The sequence below is a fragment of the Alosa sapidissima genome, chromosome 22, assembly GCF_018492685.1.
Source record: "Alosa sapidissima isolate fAloSap1 chromosome 22, fAloSap1.pri, whole genome shotgun sequence".
In the NCBI taxonomy this organism is placed as follows: domain Eukaryota; kingdom Metazoa; phylum Chordata; class Actinopteri; order Clupeiformes; family Clupeidae; genus Alosa; species Alosa sapidissima.
Window position 1 is genome coordinate 5,824,883 of NC_055978.1, and position 27,068 is coordinate 5,851,950.

Consider the following 27,068-nt stretch of genomic DNA (forward strand, 5'->3'; position numbering starts at 1 on the left):
TCTCCAAGAAAGCCAAGTCAGGTTACTAAAAACAAAGGCCAAAATAGGAAAAAGAGAGACATCAAAATGAGGGGAAACAACTGCTAATAAACATCTTTCCAAAGAAAGGTGAGCACAAACGTCAAAACACGAAATCCCATGGTGTTTGCTTGAATATCTCCGCAATCATTAGTGCTAAACGAACTGAGACAACCCATTGAAATAGCGGAAAATACACTTTCATAGGTTAGGCTACTACACATGTAATCTGATGCATCTCGTGATCATCTCCATCACTTTCAGAAAGACTGCATGGCGCCAGCTTGATTCATGTCCTGTTGTAAGCTACATGCTGATCATTATCACTAGGCTAGTGGTTTAGGGCGCGATTTTTTTTTCTCTCCCTTTCTGTTTTCGTTAGTCTTAACTTTTTTTTTTACTCAAGTAACGGATGGGATTTTTGATGTAGCGAAGTACAATACTTCACTCAAAATGTAATCAAGTAAAATTTAAAATACCGATTTTATAAACTACTTAAAAAATACAAAATACACAGAAAAACTACTCAATACAGTAACGTGAGTAAATGTATTTCGTTACTTTCCACCTCTGGACATATGTACGCATGCATGCACATGCACACACACAGGCACATACACATACACACACACAAGCACATGCAAGCACACACACACACACACACACACACCCACACACACATAAACATGTACACGCACACATGCACACAATTCAAGAATTTCTCAGAATTATGAACAGGCAAGATGGGGGTGGGGTGTATAAAATGTATTTTACATGTGAAATCTATGAACTAATCATGTTTTGGTACTAGCAGATACCAGTGAGAATTGAGTGTGCATAATGCAATTCAGTGAGACAGTTAAGGCCCATTCACACCAAGAACGATAACGATAACGATAACTATAACCATAACGATAAAAGCGTTCACACTGAACAACGATAAACAAAGTCTCTCATTGTGTTAATAAATGTGAGGGCTAAAATTCGATGGGTTCTGATTGGCTATTAGCATTTTATCGTTGTGAAAATCGCTCTGAAAGTGATCCCCAACGATATCGTTCTTGTTTATGTGTGAACGTCGTCATTCATATTAACGAGAACGATATTTATTTATAGTTATCGTTATCGTTTTTGGTGTGAATGGGCCTTTAGAATCATATATGCCTTTCAGCGTGACTTATTTTTGTGTTCCACTAAATTATCAAAATTCTATTGTGGATATAAATTGTTTCATGAACAGTGCATGTATAGTTGTGAAGGTAATGCTGATGTCAGCTAGCTAGATGGTTAACGTCAGATCAAAACACAACAGCTTGTAAATGCACTTCAATAAAGCTGTGTAACGAAATGATGCACTGGTGAGAGCACTATGCTAACGAGGTGTATGAACATTGAAATCGGTCAGGGGCAAAAGTAAGAAGAGCATCTAAATAACTATTGTTTACATCAGTCTTTTTGAAGGAGATACGTTGCCCAAATAATATGAAAAAGATGCACAACAAATGGCTATGGTTTGTCAACAAAAACGTTGTCTAGAGTATGCATCAAAAATAGAGCATGGTAGCCTCCATCATTCTCAAATGGAAAAGTTTGGAACAACCAAAAGTCTTCCTAGGTCTGGCTGCTCAGCCTAACTGAGTAATCCAGGACAAAAGGTCTTGGTCAGACAGGTAACCAAAGTCCCAATGGTCACTATGAATAAGATCTAGAGTTCCTGAGAGAAGTGTTCATGTGTTCCTACTAGCGTTCCTGTGTTCCTACTAGCTACCCCACATACTATTTTAGTCCTATGAAATCAAATTGTGGGATTGTGCGTATATTTATGGCAAGTTCCGCAAAGATTGATACATGTGACACACACACACCAATTTGATGCTGCTAAAGATTTTATTGATCAGGAAAAGGGGAGAGACAGAAGAGAATCAGAAGAGAGGGACAGAGAAATGTCAGGCGGAGGTGTAGTTCTCCTCTCTGAGTGACCACTAGAGGGTGCTGTGGTTCAGCTGTAATTGAGGATGGTGTCTTGGATGAACTTTATGTAACTGATCACACGTGTGTACACCCCAGGGTAGCCACGCCGGGCACAGCCATGTCCAAAACTCACCACCCCGACCTGGACAAACTTCCCAGACGCCGACTGACACACCAGGGGGCCGCCAGAATCGCCCTACACACACACACATACCAAGAGGAACACACATACACACACCCATACAAAAACATATTTAGAACTCCCCCTGCATACAGTACACACCTCAAACATGTAGTAACATTGTATGGCAACAGATGCACACACACAAATACGTAAGGGATAATGTATAGAACGCCGGTCATTATTAGGAAAATAAGTCCCGACAGGGCGAACCGGACCCCGACGCGCCAGCGGAGTTCAGTGTGTGTGTGCATCTGTTGCCATACAATGTTACTACATGTTTGAGGTGTGTACTGTATGCAGGGGGAGTTCTAAATATGTTTTTGTATATATATGTTTGTAATTATATGTTTGTAATTATATGCATAATATGTAATTATATGTTTGCAGTGGTAATTACATGAATTTATTTTACCGTAGAACGTTGGGAAATCCCATTCAAGTCAATGGAGCGTTCTACTAGCTTTGTGAAGAGGCGTATAATAAGTAAGGGATAATGTATTGTCCGCCAGTAATTATCAGAAAATAAGTCCCGACAGGGAGAACAGAACCCCGACGCGTAGTGGAGGGGTTTTGCTTCGACCTGAAGGGACTTATTTTCTGATAATTTCCGGCGGACAATACATTACCCCGCTTATTACACGGCTACTTGCCAAAACGAGAAAAGAAACCTAACACAATTCATCTTTAAAAATGATTTTGCTACCGTTTCGTGTCTTCCGCTGACAAAATAAATAGTTCGCCACACAGATAGAACTTGACAGTTTCAGGTGTTGCGTGGCAACGTCTTACTAGCTTACTTTCCCTTTCAATGAAATTCCATTGCAATAAGCGAACAGAATTCTTGCGGAGGGATATGAAAGACGTTAATCAACCCGTTGCCATTGACAGCGGTGATTTATATACTTTGTCGGTGATTTATATAGATTTAACATATGCCCGAACGTTGGGAAGGCCCATTCATGTGAATGGAACTTTCTGCAGCACTCTGAAGAGCCGTGTAATAAATAGAAATACATAGTGAAGTCTTAATCACCTCGTTACAGTTTTTGCCCATTGCTTGAACACTTTTTACACAAGCACACAAGACACAACACTGGGAAATAAACCATTCACATCTATGTCGAATTGAAACACTACTATCAAAACCTAACAATCCTTTAATGATGTCAAAATGTCACTCTGATGACAAAATGATACACACTTGCATCATATGAATACACTTTCAGATTAGCAGCAACACACTAGTGTACTTTATTTAAAACACTGCTGTCTTTCATTTTCACTGCTTTTATTCAGTTTATCAGTTCGCATTCTGTGAAACTCAATGTAACACTTACAGTTTTTGTTATGTTTTTTTTTTCCCAACAAAGGTTTTGACAATCACCCATTGTGTTTTGTATTTTGAATAGATGTGTTGTCTCAATGGTACCATGAGATTTCATTTATGAACAAAGTGTCTTATGTATGAAATAGTGTGTAGTGTGCAGGAGCAAGTGTGTTGCAGAAAGGTGCAAGTGTGTTGCAGAATTGTAACTAAAGTGCAAAGCACACTGTGTTTAAGGTATGGTTACACTGTGTTTAAGGTATGGATACACTGTGTTTAAGGTATGGATACACGGTGTTTAAGGTATGGTTACACGGTGTTTAAGGTATAGTAACCAAAGCTTCAAGTTTTGTTACTTTGGTCTAAGCATGTGTCTATAGTGTTCAAGCAATGGGCAAAAACTGTAATACACATGTTCACTAGAACACACACACATACACACACACACACACCTGGCATGAGTCCTTGCCCCCCCGCTTGTATCCAGCACAGAGCTGCTTATCAGTGGTTCTGGGGTACACCTTTTTGCAGGTATTGTCGTCCACTAGGGGGAGCTTCAGCTGCTGCAGGGTCTTGTTACCTCCCAATGGAGCTAAGAGAGGGAGAGAAACAGCAAGTCAGGATAGAGAAAGACACAGAGAAAGAGTCACATAAATAGATAACACCCACACCCACACATCAACATAGGCATACCAATATTGAGAACAATATTGTTGTTCGTTTGATAGAGGTAAATAAAGGGGCCTTACAGACATGTTAAGCCCACATTATGGTTATGAACATATGAATATTTTGTAATCAGATTGGCACAGCGTTAGTATAATTTTAGTATCCTGTACTATTTAATACCCCTCTACTGGAAGAAATAATGTTTGCACTGAACATGTGCTAGGACTTTTTATGTTGATCCTGGTCCTAAAGTAGAAAGTAGAAAGTAGAAAGTTTTCAGTCTTGTTTGAGCCAATTGGTAACATTGTAAACATACCAACATTGAGTACAACCATGCATTCATACACAAACAGAGACGTGGACACATGCACATACACACACACACACCAGCTCCTACGTTCTGCAGTTGTTAACAGTAAGAGAGGCAGATGTCAGAGGCTGATATATGGTTTTAAAGGCTCTACAAATCAATGTTATATCTATGGAACCATGTCAACATTCTCTGTGTGTGTGTGTGCACGCTAATGCGTTGTCAAACACACACACACACACACTCACACACTTACTGTCCTCAGCCACGGTGCCCCATCCGGTGACCCAGCACTCGGAGCGGGCGTTGAAGACATCCCAAGGGGTGGGCAGTGCCACGGGCATCACAAGATCGGAGCGGTTGACTAATTCATCCAGCTGCACCAGGGCGATGTCATTAAGCGGCCCATCCACATTGGGACGGTAATCAGGATGGATCACAAAACGGCGCACAGAGTAGATCTTGCCATCGGTCTCACTAAGCTTCAACCGGCCCACCACCACTGGACTCAAACGACTGTGTGTGTGTGTGTAAGTGGGTACATGTGTGTGTGTGTGTGTGTGTGTGTGTGTGCATGTAAGTGGGTACATGTGTGTGTGTGTGTGTGTGTGTGTGTGCATGTAAGTGGGTACATGGGTGTGTGTGTGTGTGTGTGTGTGTTTGTTTGAGAGAGAGATGGAGAAATATATTATATATTATTATATACACAGCAATTCTTAAGAACCCCAACCCCCACCTCTATGGCAAGCCGATTGGGCATTTATTCTGATATCTTGATATCAGGCATAATTGTCATGTACATGTAAGCCATTTTTGTCAACTAGTTAACTAGTGAGCCATGTTTGTGTGAACTAGTTAACTAGTGAGGGCCAAAATATGCACACTAGTTAACTAGTGGGAGCCAAAAGCTAACTTCACACTAGTCAACTAGTGGCGCAGAATTCAAATTAGGAGGCGGAGAATTCTGGAAATTGAGGCTTTCTATTGGCTCCCTATGTCCAAATAGAACATGACAACCAATCACAGTGCAGAATTTCACAAAATCCCACCCACAACATTTGCATGTGGCACACAAGTTAACATGCTGGCCAAAGGAACTCTAGCTAGTAAACTACTGGCTTCAGTGTGACACTTACATGTAAACTAGTGAAGGCAGAACTGCTCACTAGTTAACTAGTGAAGACACAAATGCCCACTAGTTAACTAGTGAGGTCTAAAAAGTGTCACTAGTTTACTAGTGTGCACCAAAACACCCACTAGTGAACTAGTGATGGCAATTTCCATTCGACTAGTTAACTAGTGAGGTGCAAAAAGTGTCACTAGTTTACTAGTGTGCCCCAAAATGCCCACTAGTTAACTAGTGAAGGCCATTTCAGCCCCACTAGTTAACTAGTGAGATGCCAAAATGGTCACACAGTTTACTAGTGAGGGTATTGTGGGCCTTACTAGTTAACTAGTGGCATGCATATTTTGTTCACTAGTTAACTAGTTACACCTAAAAACACAAACAAGCTGACCGTTTTTGTCCACTAGTTACCGTATTTTCCGGACTATAAGTCACACTTTTTTTCATAGTTTGGCTGGTCCTGCGACTTACTACAACTGACATGAACCCTACGTGAAACATTATGTCTACAGCCGCGAGAGAGCGCTCTCAAATGCACAAGTCCTGTGCACTTTCAGTCAGAGATTAGTGCTTGCACTATGTCTGAAACACACGTGCATACCTAAATCGTCAAATTATGGCAGGGATTCTATTTATAGCCGGGCCTCAGATTTGGACAAATAAAAGCCAGTATAATTTTGTTTCAATTTAACTCATAAAAGAGGTCTTCTTAATATTTTATATTGTTGGTTGGTATTGTTGCCAATGAAAAGTAATTTACACCATGAGTCTCCAACACCTTGCTCTCAAGCTAGTCGCATGCCGCACCCTTCTGAGCTAAAGGCTGAAGCCTACATTTAAACACAATTGTTGCTGCCAGGCATCAGCCTATGAATTTTATAAAAAAGTAAATCATGCATAATTTAACAAATAACTACATTTAGGCTATCTTAGACATCTTTGGCTATACAGAATAAGGTTTCCCTTGCAGCACAGCACACGAATGAATGAAAGCGCGAAATTCCCGACATTATGAAACTTAATAGTAAGCCATTAAATACCCCACAGATTTCAGGGCAGGGAACAAACAGACAAAGACTGGACTGACTCGGGCAGGACGACAGACTCAGACACAGGGGCAGGGGAAGGGACAGGAACAAAGACAGTGACAGGAACAGTGACTGGGATGGTGACGGGGACAGTAACAGGGACGGTGACTGGAATGGTGACTAGGATGGTGACTGGGACAGAGACACAGACAGAGACAGAGACGGGCACGGTGACGGGCACAGAGACGGGCACGGTGACGGGGATGGTGACTGGCACAAAGACGGGGACAGGGACAGACCACTCAGGACAGACAGGAACAGAGGGCTCGGGCAGAGGCGGAGAGTCAGAGGTAGGCGGAACCGACTCGGGCAGGGGCGGGGCCGGAGAGTCACAGGGAGGCGGAACCGGCTCGGGCAGAGGCGGGACCGGAAAGTCAGAGGGAGGCGGATCCAGCTCAGGCAGAAGTGCAGGACAGACAGGCAGAGGCTGGGCTGCCGGCGTGGCGTAGGGAAACTCGGCTGCCGGCGTGGCTGCAGGCGTGGCGTCGGGCGACTGGGCTGCAGGCACAGGAGCGGACTCGGCTGCGGGCACAGTGGGCACAGGAGCGGGCGCCTCTGGGCTGGGCACAGGAGGCATGGTGTCGGATGACCGGGTTGGCCGACGCTTGGCACATCTCCTCCTGGAGGGAGCCTGAGGGACCTGGATGAGTTCTGGGGGGAACTGGAACTCCTCAGGATGGGGTTCTGGACCTGAAGTGGCCGGCTGAAGGCGCAGCACGCCCACCCTAAGCCCCTGGCAATGAGCTGGAGGGGCAGGGTCAGGCAGGAGACTAGCAGCCTCAAAAACTGGGTTACTGGAGGGACCAAGGAGGGACTGAAGGCTCTTACCCAGACCTGACCGGATCTTTGAGCTTTTAATTACTTTTGAAACCATGTGCAGTTAATGTGTACAATCTTTTGTTTTTCAGTTATTAATCAGAAAAGTGCAACTGAATGCATACATTTATGTCTGTGGTTGCCTAGCAACAATAAAAAAAGAATAATATTAAAATCGATCCCTTGAATCTTTGGTGTGGATCACTAAAAGCTCACTTGTTAAAGCATGGGGTTTCCCTGTTATTATTAAAAACCATTTTGACAGAATATGAGATACTGCATACTGCAGGCTCTGCTTTACTATCTATACTGAAGTACCGTTGCAGAGCAGTGTGTCACTTTAGCCACTAGGGGCCCCCATCAGGACCTGATCGCGAGGCTATGAACAGTACATTTACATTTAGACTGGGTGAGATTCTTACATAATACCCAATAGGAGTCTTCTACCCACCCTCTCATTAGAATTTACATAATAGCCGTTTCAGGCACTAGTTAACTAGTGAGCTGCTTCACTGCCACACATGCAAACTAGTGAGACTTCAATTGTTCCACTAGTTAACTAGTGGACAAAAACGGTCAGCTTGTTTCTCTTTTTAGGTGTAACTAGTTAACTAGTGAACAAAATATACATGCCACTAGTTAACTAGTAAGGCCCACAACACCCTCACTAGTAAACTAGAGGGTACTTTTACCTTTACATGTTAACAAGTGACCATTTTGGCATCTCACTAGTTAACTAGTGGGGCTGAAATGGCCTTCACTAGTTAACTAGTGGGCGTTTTGGAGCACACTAGTAAACTAGTGACACTTTTTGCACCTCACTAGTTAACTAGTCGAATAGAAATTGCCAACACTAGTTCACTAGTGGGTGTTTTGGTGCACACTAGTAAACTAGTGACACTTTTTGGACCTCACTAGTTAACTAGTGGGCATTTGTGTCTTCACTAGTTAACTAGTGAGCAGTTCTGCCTTCACTAGTTTACATGTAAGTGTCACACTGAAGCCACTAGTTTACTAGTTAAAGTTCCTTTGGCAAGCATGTTAACTTGTGTGCCACATGCACATGCAAATGTTGTGGGTGGGATTTTGTGAAATTCTGCACTGTGATTGGTTGTCATGTTCTATTTGGACATAGGGAGCCAATAGAAAGCCTCAATTTCCAGAATTCTCCGCCTTCTAATTTGAATTCTGCGCCACTAGTTGACTAGTGTGAATGTGTCTTGATCTAGTTTACTAGTATACATTTATGACCCCACTAGTTAACTAGTTTGGACAAATGATGCATCAACTAGTTAACTAGTGAGCCTACTGCCATCACCTAGCTAGCTAGTAAGCAATTTAAGGTTCACTAGTTAACTAGTGACATTGACCTACTGCAACTAGTTAACTAGTGAGGTGTTTTGCCTTCACTAGTAAACATGTGCACATTTTTGGCTGTCACTAGTCAACTAGCTGACTGGTATGTATTTTGGCCTTTACTAGTTAACTAGTGGACATTTCTGGCTCTCACTACTTAACTAGTGAAGCTAATATGTCTTCACTAGTTAACTAGCGGGCATTTATGCTGTCACTAGTTAACTAGTGTGCACAAACATGGCTCACTAGTTAACTAGTTGACAAAAATGGCTTGCATGTTGGCCTGATATCAAGATATCAGAATAAATGCTCAAGCGGCTGGCCAAATTACATAGAAGTTAACAAGTGAGCATTGGGCATTCAGTAGTCAGCTAGTAAACATTTTTGTACCTTACTAGTTGACTAGTAAAATATGGAAGTCTTTAAACTAGTTAACTAGTGCACATTTCAATGTCCACTAGTTAACTAGTAAACATGCTGAGCATTACTAGTTAACTAGTAAGATATGAAACATATGAACTAGTTAACTAGAGAGAATTTGGGCCTTACTAGTTAACTAGTGGGCATTTTGGCTGTCACTAGTTAACTAGTTCACACAGAAATGGCTCACTAGTTAACTAGTGGACAGAAATGGCTTGCATGTATATGACAATTATGCCTGATATCAAGATATCTGAATAAATGCTCAATCGGCTTGCCATACACCTCCAGTGTACACACACACACACACACAATAAAGAAAACGTACTAGTTGTTTGAGTCGACACAGTGGGCTGCCGTCAGAACCCATTGAGTGTTGATAAGGGAACCACCACAGGAGCTGGTACGCTGAGAATAGAGTGCGCACACACACACACATACATTTAAACTTTTTTTGGATTAGAAGATAATCATACATCATAGCATAATCCTAATTTGACAGAAAGGGGTACAATAGCAGCCATTATTCCAGTCCATTATGCACAAGGGTAAAGGTGACACTTACGCCTCCATATGTAGAGGCTACTAATTACTGCTGATACAGAGCAATATTTTGCCATTGACCTTGTTCTTAGAGAGTACACACATCTTACCCTGGAAATCCAGAGTTCTCGCGAGAGCACAATGGAATTGTCTCTGCGAGACACTCTGGCAATGAGCAATGACGCACGTTACTTTTTCCCTTGCATTCCGGGGAACCAGCTAAACTGATGAAGACAGCGCTGCAATGTTGGAGGACAGTAAACATTGGTCGTGGTGTTATCCAATTGCGTGCAGTGAGATTTTTAAATGCATGCTTGTTGCCGCCCCTCGAGTTGGGCCATTACATTGTTCGTGGCCAGACCCTTAATCTTTCTAGATTACCAGGGTCTAGAGGTCCACATCTTGTGTACATGGCCTTAACTACCAAAAATGAGGGCAATGTTTGTACATGATTAGCCAGAGTTACTAAAAACATTGTACCATGGTTGGTATTTTCAACAGTTTTGAAGCATAGCAGATGTCCATTTAAAAACTAATTTCTATTATTGGAACGGCTTTGGTGTGTTGTTATTGTTATTATGTTGGGTGTATTTGGTGTAATGTTTGGTGTTTGATGTGTTTGGTGTAAGTTATTAATGGCAGTTTCCAATGTAGCGCAGTTCGTGTGGGGCGGAGGGGGCAGTCGGTCTTGATATTTTCATTGTGATTGATTGCAGTAAAGTTGGCATTGTCGCCGAGCTCCTTCACAGACGGTCGTAGCGCGCAATATACAGTCCTTTGTATGCCATTAAGGATGTGCGCGATCGTCTCCCTTTGCTGGCTGTGATGTTGCAAACAGAAGCTACATGCAATGTCATGAGCATCAAAGATATGAAGAGAGTGGTACCACAAGGGAAGCTGGAACGGAGCCAAACCAGGTTGAAGCTCTATGCTCTCAAAATGTGAACGCCTGTTCAATGTATACCACACCATACCTCAAACACAAAGCTTTTAACTTTTACAACCCATACTCTTTGGGGTCCCCAGGGTTCAATTTTGGGGCCACTCTTATTCATTCTATATATAAATGATTTTGTCAATTCCTCCCAAATATTTCATAAAATAATTTTTGCTGACGACACAAATTTGTTTACATCACACAGGAACCCACTTATTTTACAAGACATAGTAAACTCAGAGTTAACCAAAGTGGACTCCTGGTTTAAATGTAACAAACTGTCATTAAATGTCAGCAAAACAAATTTCATTTTATTCAAATCGAACAAAAAATTTAAAAACATTGATCACTGCCTGTTTAAAATCAATGGCCAGGAAATAAAAAGAGTGCATGCCACTAAATTCCTGGGGGTCTACATTGACGATTCTCTCAACTTCAAATGTCATATAGACCATCTAGTAAACAAGCTGTCCAAGTATGTTGGCTTGTTCTACAAGATCAGATTTCCTTCCTCTGTCTGCCCTTCCTCTGTCTGCCCTCATAGCCTGGCGAGCCAGACCCACATTAAAATGTAGGGTCTGGGCACAAATTCCCTCTGCACGCAATAGGACGCAATAGGATATTTGTTTTCAAGTAGCAGGGAATTCAAGCCAAACCGTTGCAACTCTTCCATCAATCATTATGTTAAGCCCACCAAACGACTCTATACACGATTTCAATGCCTGATTAAGTTTCGATTTCTGGAGCTTACAAGCCAACGGAGAGTTGCTAGTAGGGGTCGACCAATTATCGGCCGGGCCGATATTTAGTATTTTTATAATAATTGGTATTGGTAATTTTTTTCACCGATAAGCCGATATTGAAATGGATAAAGAATGAAACGCGCTACTTTGTCTGTAAAGCGTCTCTCACTCCCTGCATTTGCTACTCTGTGGTCGAGAGCATTGTCCCGCCCACTACACCGTCTGATTTGTCAGTTAGCACGAATGCAGCCAATCAGGATCGAAGACTAAACACAGAGAAAGTTTAGGATTCTCTGAGGCAGAGTGTAGATGGGCTTCAGCTGTACGGAGCTATTTTTTCGAAGGTAAGGAAGGTACCTTACATTGCTGAAGTTGCAATGAATCACAATCATCTACACTGAAGTTACAAAAACACCACTTTGGACGCTATTGTCTCTTTGATCCGGATCAATAAGTAAAGCACCCACTTCCTTCATTTAGCGAATTCCCGATTGATGCACGTTAGTGATATGCTGTTTAGCCTAGGCTACTAGTTAGCCTACAAACTCGGGTGCTGCGCGTCGGGAGTTCTTTGCCTCTGCCTCGTCCATTAATTGTGAATAACGGGACACCTAGGCGGACGTTATCCCTTAGGCCTACATAGTAGACAAGTACTAAATTATGCGATAGCGAACGTCAAAAAGTCTAGTTGCTTCTTTTTGAAACGGACTGTCAGGAAAGACTAGGCTACAGGCACCCAGGGCCAGCCGTAATTTAATTCGACCTGAAGTAGCCTAAATCGCGGCCTGAGCTGGCTATTAACGTGCCTTTTAGGCTCACCAAAGTGTAGCCTACACATGGACACACATTGCATGCTTAAATAGCCTAAGAACTATTTTTAAACTGTTTTGTTAAACTGTTCAACCGTAACAATTGCCATCACGCATGCACCTCTTCTTCTCCCTCTCGTGTGCACTCACACACACGATGGCAAAGCATTCTCTTTGTGACAGGTCCCTTAACAAGCACATAGCCCATTGTGTAGGCCTAGTCTATGAAACTAATTGCTATCACTCAGTTCTTGGATTAATATCATACACAGGATTTACATGTGATGCAAGTTGATAGACAATTGTGTATCAAAAGAAGAAAGAAAAGTTTGCATAATTAAATGCTTTTGAATGATTTTTTTGCAGCATATCGCCTTTACCATCTACCCCCCTTTTTGACAACTGACATATCGGTTTTACATATCGGTTATCGGCCTCCTGTTTTGGTAATAATTGATATCGGTATCGGCCCTGAAAAAACCATATCGGTCGATCCCTAGTTGCTAGACTAGCCCTGGCAGTAATTTGCTGCCGCTAGGGGCACGTCTAGATTTCTAGGCTACCCTTTTCACATTGTACAAAACTTGATCATTTATTTAACAATATATATATATACAACTGTATTAAGAAGGGTCTGGTGTCATCCAGGCTAACAATTTGCACTAGCTTAGCACCAATTTCGGAGGAGTCTGTTTAATGAAAGAGTATAAGGCTATGAAATAAGCCCTTATGTATTTTGTGTTCACCTATATGCCCATATGATCAAAGGTCGAAAGAAACGAATTACATTTACTCATGTTACTGAGTAGTTTTTTGTATATTCTGTATGTTTTAAGTAGTTTTTAAAATCGGTAATTTTATTTGTACTTGATTACCGGTACATCTTGAGTGAAGTATTGTACTTTGCTACATCACAAATCCCATCTGTTACTAGGTAAAAAAAGAGTTAAGACTAACGAAAACCGAAAGGAAGGGAAAAAATTGAGCCCGGAACCACTACAGTGACAATGATCAGCTTGTAGCCTACCCTTTCTTTTACTGTCTATGAGCCTACCATAGGACATGAATCAAGCTAGCGCCAAGTCTTTCTGAAAGAGATGGAGATGAAGGCGGATCATGACATACTGTAGGCTACCTCAGATTACATGTGTAACGTAGGAAAGTGTATTTTCCGCTCTTTCAATGGGTTGTCTCAGTTTGTTTTTAGCATTAATGATTGTGGAAATATTCAAGCAGTTTAACACTCTGGGATTTTGTGTTTTAACGTTTGTGCTTACCTTTAGAAAGAAGTTTATAAGCAGTTGTTTTCCCTCATTTTGATCTCTTTCTTTTTCCTGTTTTTGCCTTTGTTTTTGTAACCCAACTTGGTTTTCTTGGAGAAAGACATTGCACCAGCAGCACAACAATTAGCGGCACTACTAGAAATAAAGTAACCAAATCGCTTTGCAATATTTTAGTCCAGAAATACTTATGGGTGTTCATTTACCATAATGTTAATTACAGTAGCCTAACGTTACGACCTTATCTCCCCTTGCTGTTACCACCAGTCTTAATAACTATTTACATTTGCGATCATGACCCATTTCATCTAACAACACCACTGGCATCTTTCTTTGACTATCAGACCCCAAACAGCAATACATATAGTATAAGTATATATACTCTTTTGATCCCGTGAGGGAAATTTGGTCTCTGCATTTATCCCAATCCGTGAATTAGTGAAACACACTCAGCACACAGTGAGGTGAAGCACACACTAATCCCGGCGCAGTGAGCTGCCTGCAACAACAGCGGTGCTCGGGGAGCAGTGAGGGGTTAGGTGCCTTGCTCAAAGGCACTTCAGTGGTGGCCTACTGGCCGGGATTCGAACCAGTAACCCTCCGGCTACAAGTCCGAAGCTCTAACCAGCGCTAACCCCAGTAGGCCAAGGCTGCCCCCCAATACATTGAACTACAAAGATGTTATAGTAATGGTGTTCAGTTCATCATAATCATTACGACATAATGTAATTTCCCGTCCAGCATGGAGCCGTCACGTGTCTGCAAGGGGTGAATAAGAGAACTGGCACGGTTACTTCCGGTTTCTGGACTGGTTACAGTTCCTCCTCAGATTCCACTTGAGGGCGCTCGCAGGCAAGCGCAGAATGCATGGAGGTCTATGGAGCTCTATTCTCTTCCTATTAGACATTCTCTGGTATACTTTTAAAATGCGCTACGTCAATGGAAAACTTCTCCTGGTCCCTAAAATGACACCAGGATATTTCTAAAAGTTTGTGCTTTTGACCGTTCGTACCCTGAAAGGCAAGTCTTTCACATTCATATTCGGTTACACCTGCCAAGAGCTGACACATTGAGTAACGAGTAATGAGTAGCCTAATGAGTAAATTAGCTTACCGTAAAACCTTATAGCGGCGTGGACAAAGGGAATGACTGCTAATGTGTTGAATCTTCACTTAAATAAAGTCAGGGTTTAACAGTCAAAACGTATGTTTTTCTGTGAAATGTGTTCACAATATACAGTATACTGTTGAATTATGTGAAAATGTAAAATTCGACAAAAACCCGTATGTTAAGGATTTTTTCAAAATAGCACCGTGCACAAAGCTGAGACTGGTTTCGCCTTGCAGGGTACAAATACAGTTTCTCTCTGAAACTCAACATGGGCCTGCCTGTCTCAGCTACAGGTCGGTGTGAGAAACCTGAAAACAATCTGTTTTACCTAGCTCGAGTTACTGCAGCCAGCAGCTACCCAGTAAACAAAATAAAGTCCTGGCGACGTCCCCTAAAGGTCACCTGGCGAACGTCACCTCCTCGACATTGTGTAGGGTTCCCTTTACGTCCCGCGGACCTCTGTTCGGGAGGTCTAAAAGACGTCCACGAGACTTTAAGAGGACGTCCTGTAATGGTCACCGCGACGTTATGCGTGCGACGTTTATATTTCCGCGATGGAAAAAAAAAAAAACATGAAGCGCGATTTAGTATGGTAGGCTATTACCATCCTGTAAGTCTCAGCGTTGCTAGGAGAGAAGGAACATGAACACGCATTAACGACTTGTTCTACAACTACACAATCAACTTCACTCAACTCATATTTTCACGCATGTATGAAATCACGTCCTCCGAATGCATTACACTAATGATGAGTAGACATGGACATTTATACCGGGCTAGGATGTGCTGCTTTCACATCTACGGTGTCATTTTCTTAATAAACTAATACGACGTTTTAATGGGCATATCCCGTAGCATATTGTTCAAAACATCATCAGAGTAGGCCTAGGCTAGCCTAAGATAAATTGTTCAAACCATATTGTTTCAAAATATTAAAAACTAATAATAGCCAAAAATACTAAATGAATCGCAATGCATGCTGGGAAGCAAAACTCAACATGAAATAAAGTACATGAAACATAACTAGAATGCATTGACGTTATATCCACTCGTTTTCTTGGACCTGTGATCAAACAGGGACAGCCTATAAATGTAAGCCTGTCTTCCTGGAACATTGCAGATAAAGAAAAATGTATTGTTTTCTCTGAATGCTCTTTGTAGCCAACTTTAAGATTAAATAAATAGATTCCAGATGTTTCTATTCTATATCATTGTTTTATTAATAAACAGTAAGGCTCTGGTGAGGCAGAGAGCTTGGTCCTTGTCAGAAATCTAATCGGATATGTGCACTCTTTGCTGTTTCCACAAGGAGCTGCTGTAACATCGGGGACAGCTACAGTATGCGTGACACTTTTAAACCTGAGCATGCGTCAAATAAATTACAATGACATTTAAACAAGTCATGAACAAGCAGTAAGCCTATCCTTAATTCTTCTGTAATGTAGAGCTAGAACGTTTTGCTTTACAAATTAAGTAGTCACTTCTCAACTCCGCTGCCATGTGTGAATAAACAAACGTCCCCCCCATGTCCCCGGTATAACGTTATTGTCGGGTCCTTAGAAGGTATTTGAAATGACCAAATGCAAATGTCATCCGAGGGACCTGACGGTGACGTCCCCAGAAAGTCCTGCACCGGACGTCATGCAATAACCAAACGATAACTTGCTCCGAACGTCAATAACCAATCGGGGACGTCGTGAATGTCGGCATAAGGTCCGGGGGACGTCCCGTGTTTGTCGGGTAAGGCTACCAGGCAGCTACAGCGATACACTCTGGGGGCATGAACATGGGGGCTCACGAACATGCCCCAAGAGTGTAGTGCTGTAGCTGCCTGGCTACTTCAGCTGCTGACTGCAGCAACTCGAGCTAGGTAAAACTGATTGTTTTTTTGGGGGTTGTCATACCCTCCCACCCCCACAAAAAAGTAACTAAGTAACTTTTACTTAAAGTACATTTTAAATGAACTACTTTTTACTTGAGTAATCAAGTAAAGATGGGTAATTTACCTTGTACTTGAGCAATATTTCAAAGTATTGGTACTTTTACTTGAATACAATATTTAAGTACTTTTTCCACCTCTGCATAAGATGTATCGGCTATGTTATTTGATATTGTTTCATAGGAATTTAGTGGTGGTGTTGAAGCCTATAATAGCCCAATGTTTTAAAGTAAAGTAACGGATTACTTTTTAAAGAAGTAACGAGTAAACACTCATTTTTAAACTTTTTTAAACTTACCCCAACACTGCCTATGAGAGAAGACATTTTCTGCCTTTGCTCTGCGTCTTGCAACATTTCGAAACCAAATTCTGCTGGTTAGAGAGAATTTGTGACTCCAGAGTAATGATGCCGCAAATATTAGTATTATTATTAAGAGGCCACTCCTTGGAAGCCCAGGTAAGCCTCTGCTATATTGGCTATAACCGCACTATGTAAGTTTGCCGGATCGGGTAGCGGATCTGTAGTTCGATGGAATGAGACATGAGAAACTACAAATTTGACTTGCATCTGATGTCGCAATACATCGTACTTTCATAAAATCATGCAACATATTCTACCTTGTCTGTGGACATTGTTATTGGCAAAGCCGGTGCTGGATAAACAAATAGTGCGTGCGACAGAGGAAAAGTTCTTTGGTGTTGCTTTAAGGCGTCAGTGAGTACCCATTCCTAAACACACACACACACAGTTGGCCATTCTCTTTCACTCTCTTTCTTTCACACACACACCATTCTATTAGTGGTCTTAAGGTACACCATCCAGGGCCATTGTCCAGGGGCTGCATCCTCTCCCCCAACTATAGAGCTCCGGTAGTTGAGATGCGGCAAGCCTGCAGACAAACATACTGCGTTACACACACACACACACACACACACACACATGTATCCATAATATATGTGTAAAATATATTTAAAAGACAACTTGTGTTTCACGCGAGGAATACAGGTAAAATGTAAAATACACATTTACAGTTTTGAACTCAATAAATTTCAGATGATTATGAGCCATTTGGCAAAGTTTTACTCTTGGGGTATCTTTGTGACATTCACCCTTTCAAAATGAATAAGTGCCCAAAAGGCTGTGAAATTAATGTACCGGTATATTTTATGTGTTTTACATTTATTTCACAGGCATTTCACAACTACTTCATACAGTGATTTTTTAATACACCTCGAATCACGTCCGCTTCCCATGACATCGCTTGTCAAAAAGGCTAGCCTACTGCACGAAAACAAGCGTTGAGCTTTTACAACACTGGCTGTAGGCTAAGTTAAAAGATGGGTACACATATGGACGTTTAAAAGCTTTTCAAAAGTGCTTATGTTTGTCGTGTCGGGGGGTTCCCCAGGAGTTTTTTTGAAATTCTGTCTACTTAACACACCAGTTTAACGCAGTTTGGGAGGGACAGAAATACTTTTAGCCTACAGAACAAGCTGGCTCATGTGACGTGAACATGGCTACCTTATGCATTATCACTACACTACATGGAGACATATCTCACGTAGTGCTGGGCGGTATACCGGTTCACACCGTATACCGGTGTATATTTTCGTTATGATACCGGTGTATTTGATTACACAACGTTTGGAAAGCTGCGCCGCGCAACAGTGTTTCAGACGTGACTTTTTTCACACACACGCATGGTGCAACTGCGAGGCATGGTGAGGGTAAACACAAAACACCTTAAGTTTTTCCCCTGAAGTGTGACCCTTAAGGCTTAATTTCTCCTTAGGTAAGGGGTTTATTTAAGGGTGTTGCACAGAATACCTTAAATTGTTTCTTTAGTTAAGGAAAAACGTTAAGGGATACTGCATTGAAGGGGATTTACCGTCCCAAAAATTCTATTGAGATTGTTCAACAGCTGTAACTAGCTGGCTAGTAGGTGATGTCGTTAGTTAGCAACCCACCGAACACAGTGAAGTTTAAAGGAATTATCCGGAGTAAAATGCACTTTAGATCGATTTACGGATGATTGGGAGTACATACGTTGAGTTGACATCCAAATCATGTCATTCGGATGGGGTCATCCTTATGTTCCCCGGGTCCAGGTAACCTGACCCTAGCCAGATGAATTTCGCTCCGCCTAGCTCCACTCATCCATCTGGAACCGATCCATTGAAGTGTTGTTTCAGAAGGCTGGGCCTAATCAAAAAATGCTTGCATATGATTGAATAACCCACTTGTCCGTCATCTATTGACGTGCTACTTCAACCACTCACATCGAAGCCAACCCGTGACGCTAATAACAGTCTCACAGTCGCTTCTACACTATGTCACATCTATGAAACTCCCGCCCTGCGTCCTGATTGGCTGAACCATAAAGTCGGTTGCAGAAATCACTCTCAATGGAAGAGGTCCCAGATGGATGTGAGTGAAGCTAGGCGGAGCTAAGCGGAACGAAATTCATCTGGCTAGGGTCAGGTTAGAACATAGGACCCTTTTTTGAAAAAAGGGTCCTATGTTCCCCGCTGCTTCCAAGTAGACTGCAGCCGCACGGCAAGGCGCGGGTTGTTGTTGCTCCGTGCCCACACTTTGTTTGTGATGAGGGAAGGAGAGGGGGGCCGCGAACTCAAGTTCTTTGCACAGAGGCGCAGTGCGGAGCCCGGTGTGATATAGTCACGTTTAATTGATTTAATTGTAACAGTAGCTACTTGAAATAGCTGCTTGACTTATATGCGGTTTAATGCGCATCGATAATTTCAGAAGATGAAAAGAAGGTTTAACAGATGCTAAGAGAGACGAGTTTAAGTTAATAATGCTAGGGTATGTTAGCATAAACTTAACTTATACCTATAAAGCATGCTTATGACATCAATAAATAAGGAAAATATTCACATATACACACACTCACATATCCGTTTTATTTCACCAGAAACACACAATCCCTTCAGTCAACACAGTTACAACAGATGTGCGGACCGGTGACAGCTTTTGGTGGAAAACACTTTGTTTGTGATGAGGGAAGGAGGGAAGGAAGAGGGGGCGCCGCAAACTGAAGTTCTTTGCACAGAGGAGCAGTGCGGAGCCCAGTGCGATATAGTCACGTTTAATTGATTTAATTGAGACACTTAAGTCTTGTATGTGACAGTAGCTGGTGTCAGTGGCAATCAGCCTAATGACACAGCCCCACCTGTTTTCCTATGATATTAGGATTGGCTCACTGTCTTGCTGCAACGACCTGCTGTGTTTAAATCTAGCCGAGTCTGCATGGCTTCAGTCCCAAGCTTGTCATTGTCTTTGCACTTGGCATGTCATTGTTGATTCTTACTGTACAAGAGGTGAAGGAGGTGATCTAAAATAGCCTTTGGTTGAGCTGTCGGAAGAATGGGATTAATTTTAATGGAACAAAGAGATATCAAACTATACTGGGCTGTAGACCCAAAGGGACATTTTTGGATTATTGACGAGTCAGAAGGGGCTTCGGAGCAACGCGCAGTCCCCCTTGCAGCGTGCCAGCGAACGGAAAAATGAACAAAACAAACCAATTAAATATCAACTTAAAAAGGCATGTAGTTGTAGCGCGTTTCTTCTGTGAGAGGTGCAGCTCGTGTGTGTTGCTGTCCTCAATTTAGTGCTGAAGCGAACAATGCGAAGTTACCTAGAATGTTACACAAGGTAATACACAAGTAAAACCATTGTAGGCCTATGTTATAAAACATTTTCTTCATCTATTCTTTTACTCCGCTATACTCAACGTGGAAGTTAGGAAAATCGCCCTTCTGGCTTGTGTCAATATTGCACCGTGCGCGTATGTGTAGGTCTACCTGGTGTGCTACGGCAAGCAACATTGACAGAAAAATACACTTTGCTACCGTTTGTGCACGAAATGTGCACTCGCAAGCATATCCCATGCAATTTCCGTGGTCAGATACAAGGCGGGGAACATAGGACCCTTTTCTACAAAAAGGGTCCTATGTTCCCCGGTCCCATACAAATAGCGGGGAACATAGGACCCGGGGAACATAGGTACGCTCCCATTCGGATGTGTTTTGAGAAAGTTCGATGTTACCGTTTTTAGTCAAAGCTCGTTAGCGTGGAAGTGAGAAGGGCATATTATTTCGCCGCTACAAAACGCTATTTTTATACCTCTTCTACAGTTCCAAACAACAGTTCCGGAAATGTTGCCATCTTTGCTGCCCTCTTTAGGGGAAAGTCCGTAGGAGTCGATTGACAAGTGTGCTCTGGAAATTCACAATTTCGTCGCCGTTTAAAAAAAAAAAAACATAGTCCAGTCCATACAACTTCATTTCAATTTCAAAAGAAATACTGGACTATGTTTTTTTTTTTTTTTAAACGGCGACGAAATTGTGAATTTCCAGAGCACACTTGGCAATCGACTCCTACAGCAGCAAAGATGGCAACATTTCCGGAAAGGTACTGGCTTGATGAAATTCATTCTGGACTCTATCCGACCACATAAAGACCTCAGGATACTTCGGTTTGGCTTTAGGGACCCTCTACTCACTACCACGTAAGTGCAATGTTGTTTGGAACTGTAGAAGAGGTATAAAAATAGTGTTTTGTAGCGGCGAAATAATATGCCCTTCTCACTTCCACGCTAACGAGCTTTGACTAAAAATGGTAACATCGAACTTTCTCAAAACACATCCGAATGACATGATTTGGATGTCAACTCAACGTATGTACTCCCAATCATCCGTAAATCGATCTAAAGTGCATTTTACTCCGGATAATTCCTTTAATGAACTTATCATTCGTCTCACCAATCCGCTGAAATTATCCAGGTAGCAAGTAAGGCATGTTATAGACATGAACTGAGCAATACTAGCTGGCTAGTTAGAAATGATCCTGACTGATCCTGACTTTTGTGTTAATGTTTTGCCTAGCGAACCGAACCGAAGCTCATGACAGGCTAACAAGACATCCACATCCACATGAAGTTAACGTTAGCCTACCACTAACGTCATGTAAACCACACAATAACAATAAGGCATGTTTCTGATAGTCCTATTTGACAGAGTAAGCATATTAGCAGAGAGGTTTTATTTTAAATTGTATAATTTTCAAAAAAGTATATTATTGCAAGTTGCACTACTTTTTGTATTGGTTTTATACAAGATGTTTGCGATTTGCACAGTAAAAGTTCTGTATTATGCCTGCAATTGTCTTTGCATTCTGATTAGATTCTTCATTAGAATCATGAGTGGCTCTTTGTAAACAGCATCATTTTCTGGGGCCATCCAAAACTGCATTACCCCTTGTGTGGAGTTATTCTACATCATGACAGTAAAATAGACCATCCTTAGTCAATGTACTGCAGCAATTCCTCTCTCAACCTGTAAAAAAATGCTGTGAACATCTGATTATGCATGAAAAAAAATACCGTCATATACCGTGAAACCGTAAGAATTTTGAAAAATACCGTGATATACATTTTTGGTCATACCGCCCAGCACTAATCTCACGTTAACAATGGAGAAAACATAACACTATATGTGTGAATGGGTTAGCACAAACTTAGCTGTTGGTGAACGGAGATGCAGATCACTAATTCATTTATTTGCGCCACAGCCCATGTTCTGCGTTCACTCCAATGAGACAAGTGAAATACATGTTTTTAAAGCTGTTTCATTTCCAGGCTATTTGCTACGATATTTACCTGCTATGCCTTCTGTTTTCATGGACAGTTACAGGAATCCACGTCATTCGTTTATCGTTGCTTCAATCCTACCCACGTCCAGAGTTTGTATGATAAGTTTGTCAGTCAGTTTCAGCCTCTCCTCTAGCTCCTCTACACCCGTTGGGATTTATTACGTTTTGTTACATTTTGTTACACTTTAGAATTGGAGAAGACAAAGGGGGCCTCTGCATGGATGTAATTGTAGAGCAGTACGATGTGCTCAATTATTTAGGCTAGCTCCAGAGTAGGTTAATGACGCCGCGAATACGGACACGCAGTTTATTATTATTCATTATTATTATTATTATTATTAGGAGGCCCCTGGGCTGAAGCCCAGGTAAGCCCCTGCATTAAGGCGCCAGTGGCCATAGGGGTGCTCTCTGTATAATACTTGTAATGTGTATTACTGTCCACTTAGGCCGCTTTGGCATGCTTAGGCTGGAATGAAGCTATCATAGCTATTCACTACATTGTCATTTACTTGGTTTATATAAATGCTCAGTACTTTGTTGTTACCTAGCAGCAGTAATTGAATTGCTGTTTGATAGCCATGGTGATTTACCGTGGTGCGTAAAATTGAAAAGCTAAACAAGCTTAGAGTTGTCCAACTGTAGAAGTTGGACAGTATGGATGGAGCTATGCATGGCCAGAGCATATGAATGCTTGCTATGCAAGGGGAAAACGGGATTTATCAAGCTCAACGCTGCTCAGATCATATAGCCTAGGCCTACTATGCTACCGGAGCATCTAAAACTATAGTCTGCAGAAACATTTGAACATAAGTTGCACAAATTCCTCGTAACCTATTGCTGAACACCTTCAGTCGGACATTGTTATATTTTAATCTATTTCAGTGGGCTACATCACTGGTATTGGTTCTCAAACGACATGCTGCATATCCACAGCATCATATGCTGAGAGACTTCTGTCAAACGTGCCGTAGCTAGGCCTATGGCAAAACCTGCACAAACCATAACCCTTGAATGCAAGCATGGTGAAAGGTGGAACTCGGCCCTTGCCAACCTATCAGCTTTAACTTGGGTCGGACGCAAAACCCTGCCCCTCTCAGGCAACCCCAGGCACAAATAGAAACAACATTATTTCCGATTTTTGAATTATCCATTTTTCTATCCAACGTTACACAAATACAAAATCAGGATACAACTCCAAAATCCTAAATATGCATTTATTTGACAAGTAAAAAAACACAATTTTAGAAAATGTAATCCAATTTTCCAATTTCAATAGAAAATTGAATTGATAAGCGTTACATGGATCAGATATCTCTCTGACTGATAATTGTAGTAAAAAATGCAATGGTATTTATTTCAGAATAAGTGTATGATTTCAATTAGTAAAAAAAGTGTAATGTATGTATTTGTTTTTGCTCATGTTTGTGTATATAGTTGGTTAAAATGACAATACTTTAATCATATTGCTTAGGTTGTGATGAAAAAAAGGATATAAGATAGTCAGTATTGCACTTTCCTGAGACCTCTATAAAGTCATTAAAACATAGTAATGTAAAACCCCCTGCACTTTGGCAGTTTTGAAAAAAAAAAATATATTTTTTTTTTTCTAAAAGTAGCCTGCTTGTAATACAATGACACAGTCCTTGGGTTTAAATCTGTAGGGTTACACATCTGTAGACACACACACACACACACACATATCTGTAGACAGACACACACACACACATCTATAGACACACACACACACACACACACACACACACACACACACACACACACACACACACACAGCATCTCACCTGTAGCTGTGCTGAGCAGCAGGGTCACACAGAGACAGAGCCTGAGTGTCATGTCTGCAGTCTGCTGGATTGCACCCAGAGCTCAGCTATTATATATGAGATTACCACACCCACCAAGATGATCACACCCACACATTCATGATTCCCATACAATATGTACACACACGCACACAGACGCAAACACACACACACACACACACAAACACATGCAGGGATGGGCAGTATTTCTAATACATGTATTTACAGTAAAATATGTATTTCAAATACAAAATACTATTTTGTAATTTGTACTTTATTGAGATAATGAAAATGCCTTCATATTTTGTATCAAAATACTTCAGTGTTGTGTATTTTTGTATTTTCAAAATACTGTAAAATACATTTTGTGAAACACTGTGATGACATCTATCTAACTATCTATAAAGCACAAAATCTCTGTGGCACCCCTGCATGATCAAGCCCCTCTGCTCCAGTAGAGTTATTATAAGTAAGTACTTTTTTGATTGATCCGTGAATTAGTGAAACACATTCAGCACACAGTGAACACACAGTGAGGTGAAGCACACACTAATCCCGACGCAGTGAGCTGCCTGCTTCAACGGCGCTCTGGGAGCAGTGAGGGGTTAGGTGCCTTGCTCAAGGGCACTTCTGCCGTTCCTACTGGTTGGGGTTCGAACCGGTAACCCTCTGGTTACAAGTCCGAAGTGCTAACCAGTAGGCCATGGCTGCCCCCTATTCTCCTTTGCTGTTGCTGGACTGATTAACAGGCTCCATAGGCGTCATCTGAAGCAACACTGTTTGAGAAGTTAGTTGTGTTTAGAAAGGCATCAACTGAGGAGACACGACTAGCTACACATACTCCTTTGCTCACACAAGGACAGTACAAGGACTTGAGTTCACAAGCTTATATCGCTTAACACTTGAGTTTGCTATTTTCCTTTCTTTTTATTGTTTTTACTGTTTACAGTTTTTTTTCTAGACTTTTTCTAGACTAAATTTGTCTATGTTCTCTGACCTGTGAAATATTTCAGTGCTATGGTAACTTGAGACAGCTCGAACAAGGACATTTTACACATTTTAACTAAGAAATGATTAAAAATGTCATAATAATTTGCTTAATTGATTGGATGGTATTAATGTGACAACCTGCTTTTTTATTTTTTACTTTTTTGTGTTTACATTGATAGAGGTTGTGCACACACCAGTTTCAGGTGTATACAGTACACAATTATTCAACTGTGATGAAATCCACCATAAGTGTGGTAGTGATGGTGTTAAATAGCTTAAAAGGTTAAAATGCTACCTAGTTTAAATTTCTAAATAAGTCATCCATTTGGATTGTTTGTCTTTGAGTTATTGCCACTGATTCATAGTGGGCAATCTATTACACCAACTGGCTGGGAAGTGCAACAGTTGTGGAGTCGGCATTCTTGTCGCTGCAAAACAGTACATCTCCAAACTCAAAAACAGTAGACTAACAGTCAATAAAAGTAGACTGTCAGAGCAGCACAAAATACTAAAAGCCATGCCGAGTGCCCTGTTCGTTTTTAAACTTCCCATCACATTTGGTTCCTCTGCCTAGCCACTTTGTAAGTGTGTTAGAATTAGTTCTGTACTTTAAATATTTCGAGCGATCACATAGCCTATGTTCAATGTTGCAATATTATCAGAAGGCATATGTGCAATTTGCTTTTGAGTGGGATCTTACAAGAACATTTCAAAATGAATAGAAAGACACAGTGATGATGAGATTTTGCACTCAGCTGTAGCCTAGGCCTGCTAGTGGTGAATCTGTTATAACCTGTATTGTAGCCTAACTATTTTGTTAAACGCTGTGTGGTAGTCTATTAAACACAGGCTATGGCCGCTATGTTCTTGGACTATTTCCCCCCATGATCATATTGTTTCAGTTATCCAAAAGTCTCGAAGGATGCTCTTTATTATATGGCAATTTTGGAAAAATAACTAATAAAAGTGAGGTGAGGTGCCCCCCCTGTCAGTGCTCATGGCCCCTCCAACCGTTGATCTCTGGTGCCGACCCTGCGGTTTATATTGGGATGTCTAACATGAGGGGTCAGCATATCTAATCTGTTGACTTATGGATGGAGTCTCTTGCTTTCAGATGTTTTTCCAGGTAGTGTACAAGTGAAGGGATAGATGAAAAAGACTTTTAAAAAGAAGTATTTTGTAGTATTTTGAAAATACAAAAATATTATACAAAAGTATTTTTTTTATATAAATGTTTTGGCTGCAGTATTTTGTAGCTTATTTTATTTATTTACATTTTTAGGTGGATATTTTATTTGGACATACATTTTGATGTATTTGTGCCCATCCCTACACACACACACACACACACAAATGCATATATATATAGGCACAGACCTATTGCCTAAAATGTTGCATAATCATGAATCTCTAACATATGAAATGGAAAAACATGCAGAAAAATACAGATAGAACAAGATAACAGATGCTGAGTGAAGATGAAAAGTTGATTTGTGTAGCCTTTAAAACCACATATCACCCTCTGACATCTGTCTCTCTTCCTGTTGGAGAGCTGGTCTGTGTGCGTATATGTATGTGGGGTGGGGGGGAATTTCATGTTTCAAACAGCTTCAGATGATACAAAACGCAGCAGCTACTGTAGGGTTCTCATGAAAACTAAAAGAACTGACCACATTACTTATTAAGTCCCTGCACTGGCTTCCTAGCCTGACGAGCCAGACCTTCACCATTATGTATGGGAATACATAATGAGAACTCACCATTGGCAGTGCTCAATCCGAGGGGCGGGATAAACGGTTCTCTTTCAAATTCCCTCTGCACGCAATAGGATAGTGCTAGGCCTACAACTCATGAGTCCCATGCATTTTCCCACCAGCGGAGCTAGATGGCTAGTTGATTAAACATTTGCCAACTTAAAAAAAAGCTAAACTCCAGTCACAATTC

The 27,068-nt window shown here is 41.3% G+C and overlaps 1 protein-coding gene across 1 annotated transcript; it reads right to left on the reverse strand.

Annotated features, from left to right (window-relative positions):
• Positions 1-1,886: 1,886 nt before the first annotated feature.
• LOC121697201 (tryptase-2-like) lies at positions 1,887-24,208 on the reverse strand. The gene is made up of 6 exons (XM_042078612.1): positions 24,117-24,208; positions 17,433-17,533; positions 9,611-9,690; positions 4,733-4,992; positions 3,950-4,089; positions 1,887-2,185 (listed from the first exon to the last, which is right to left on the reverse strand). The coding sequence occupies exons 1-6, from the start codon at positions 24,166-24,168 to the stop codon at positions 2,018-2,020; spliced, it is 801 nt and encodes a 266-aa protein (XP_041934546.1). The 5' UTR covers positions 24,169-24,208; the 3' UTR covers positions 1,887-2,017.
• Between the last annotated feature and the right edge of the window lie 2,860 nt (positions 24,209-27,068).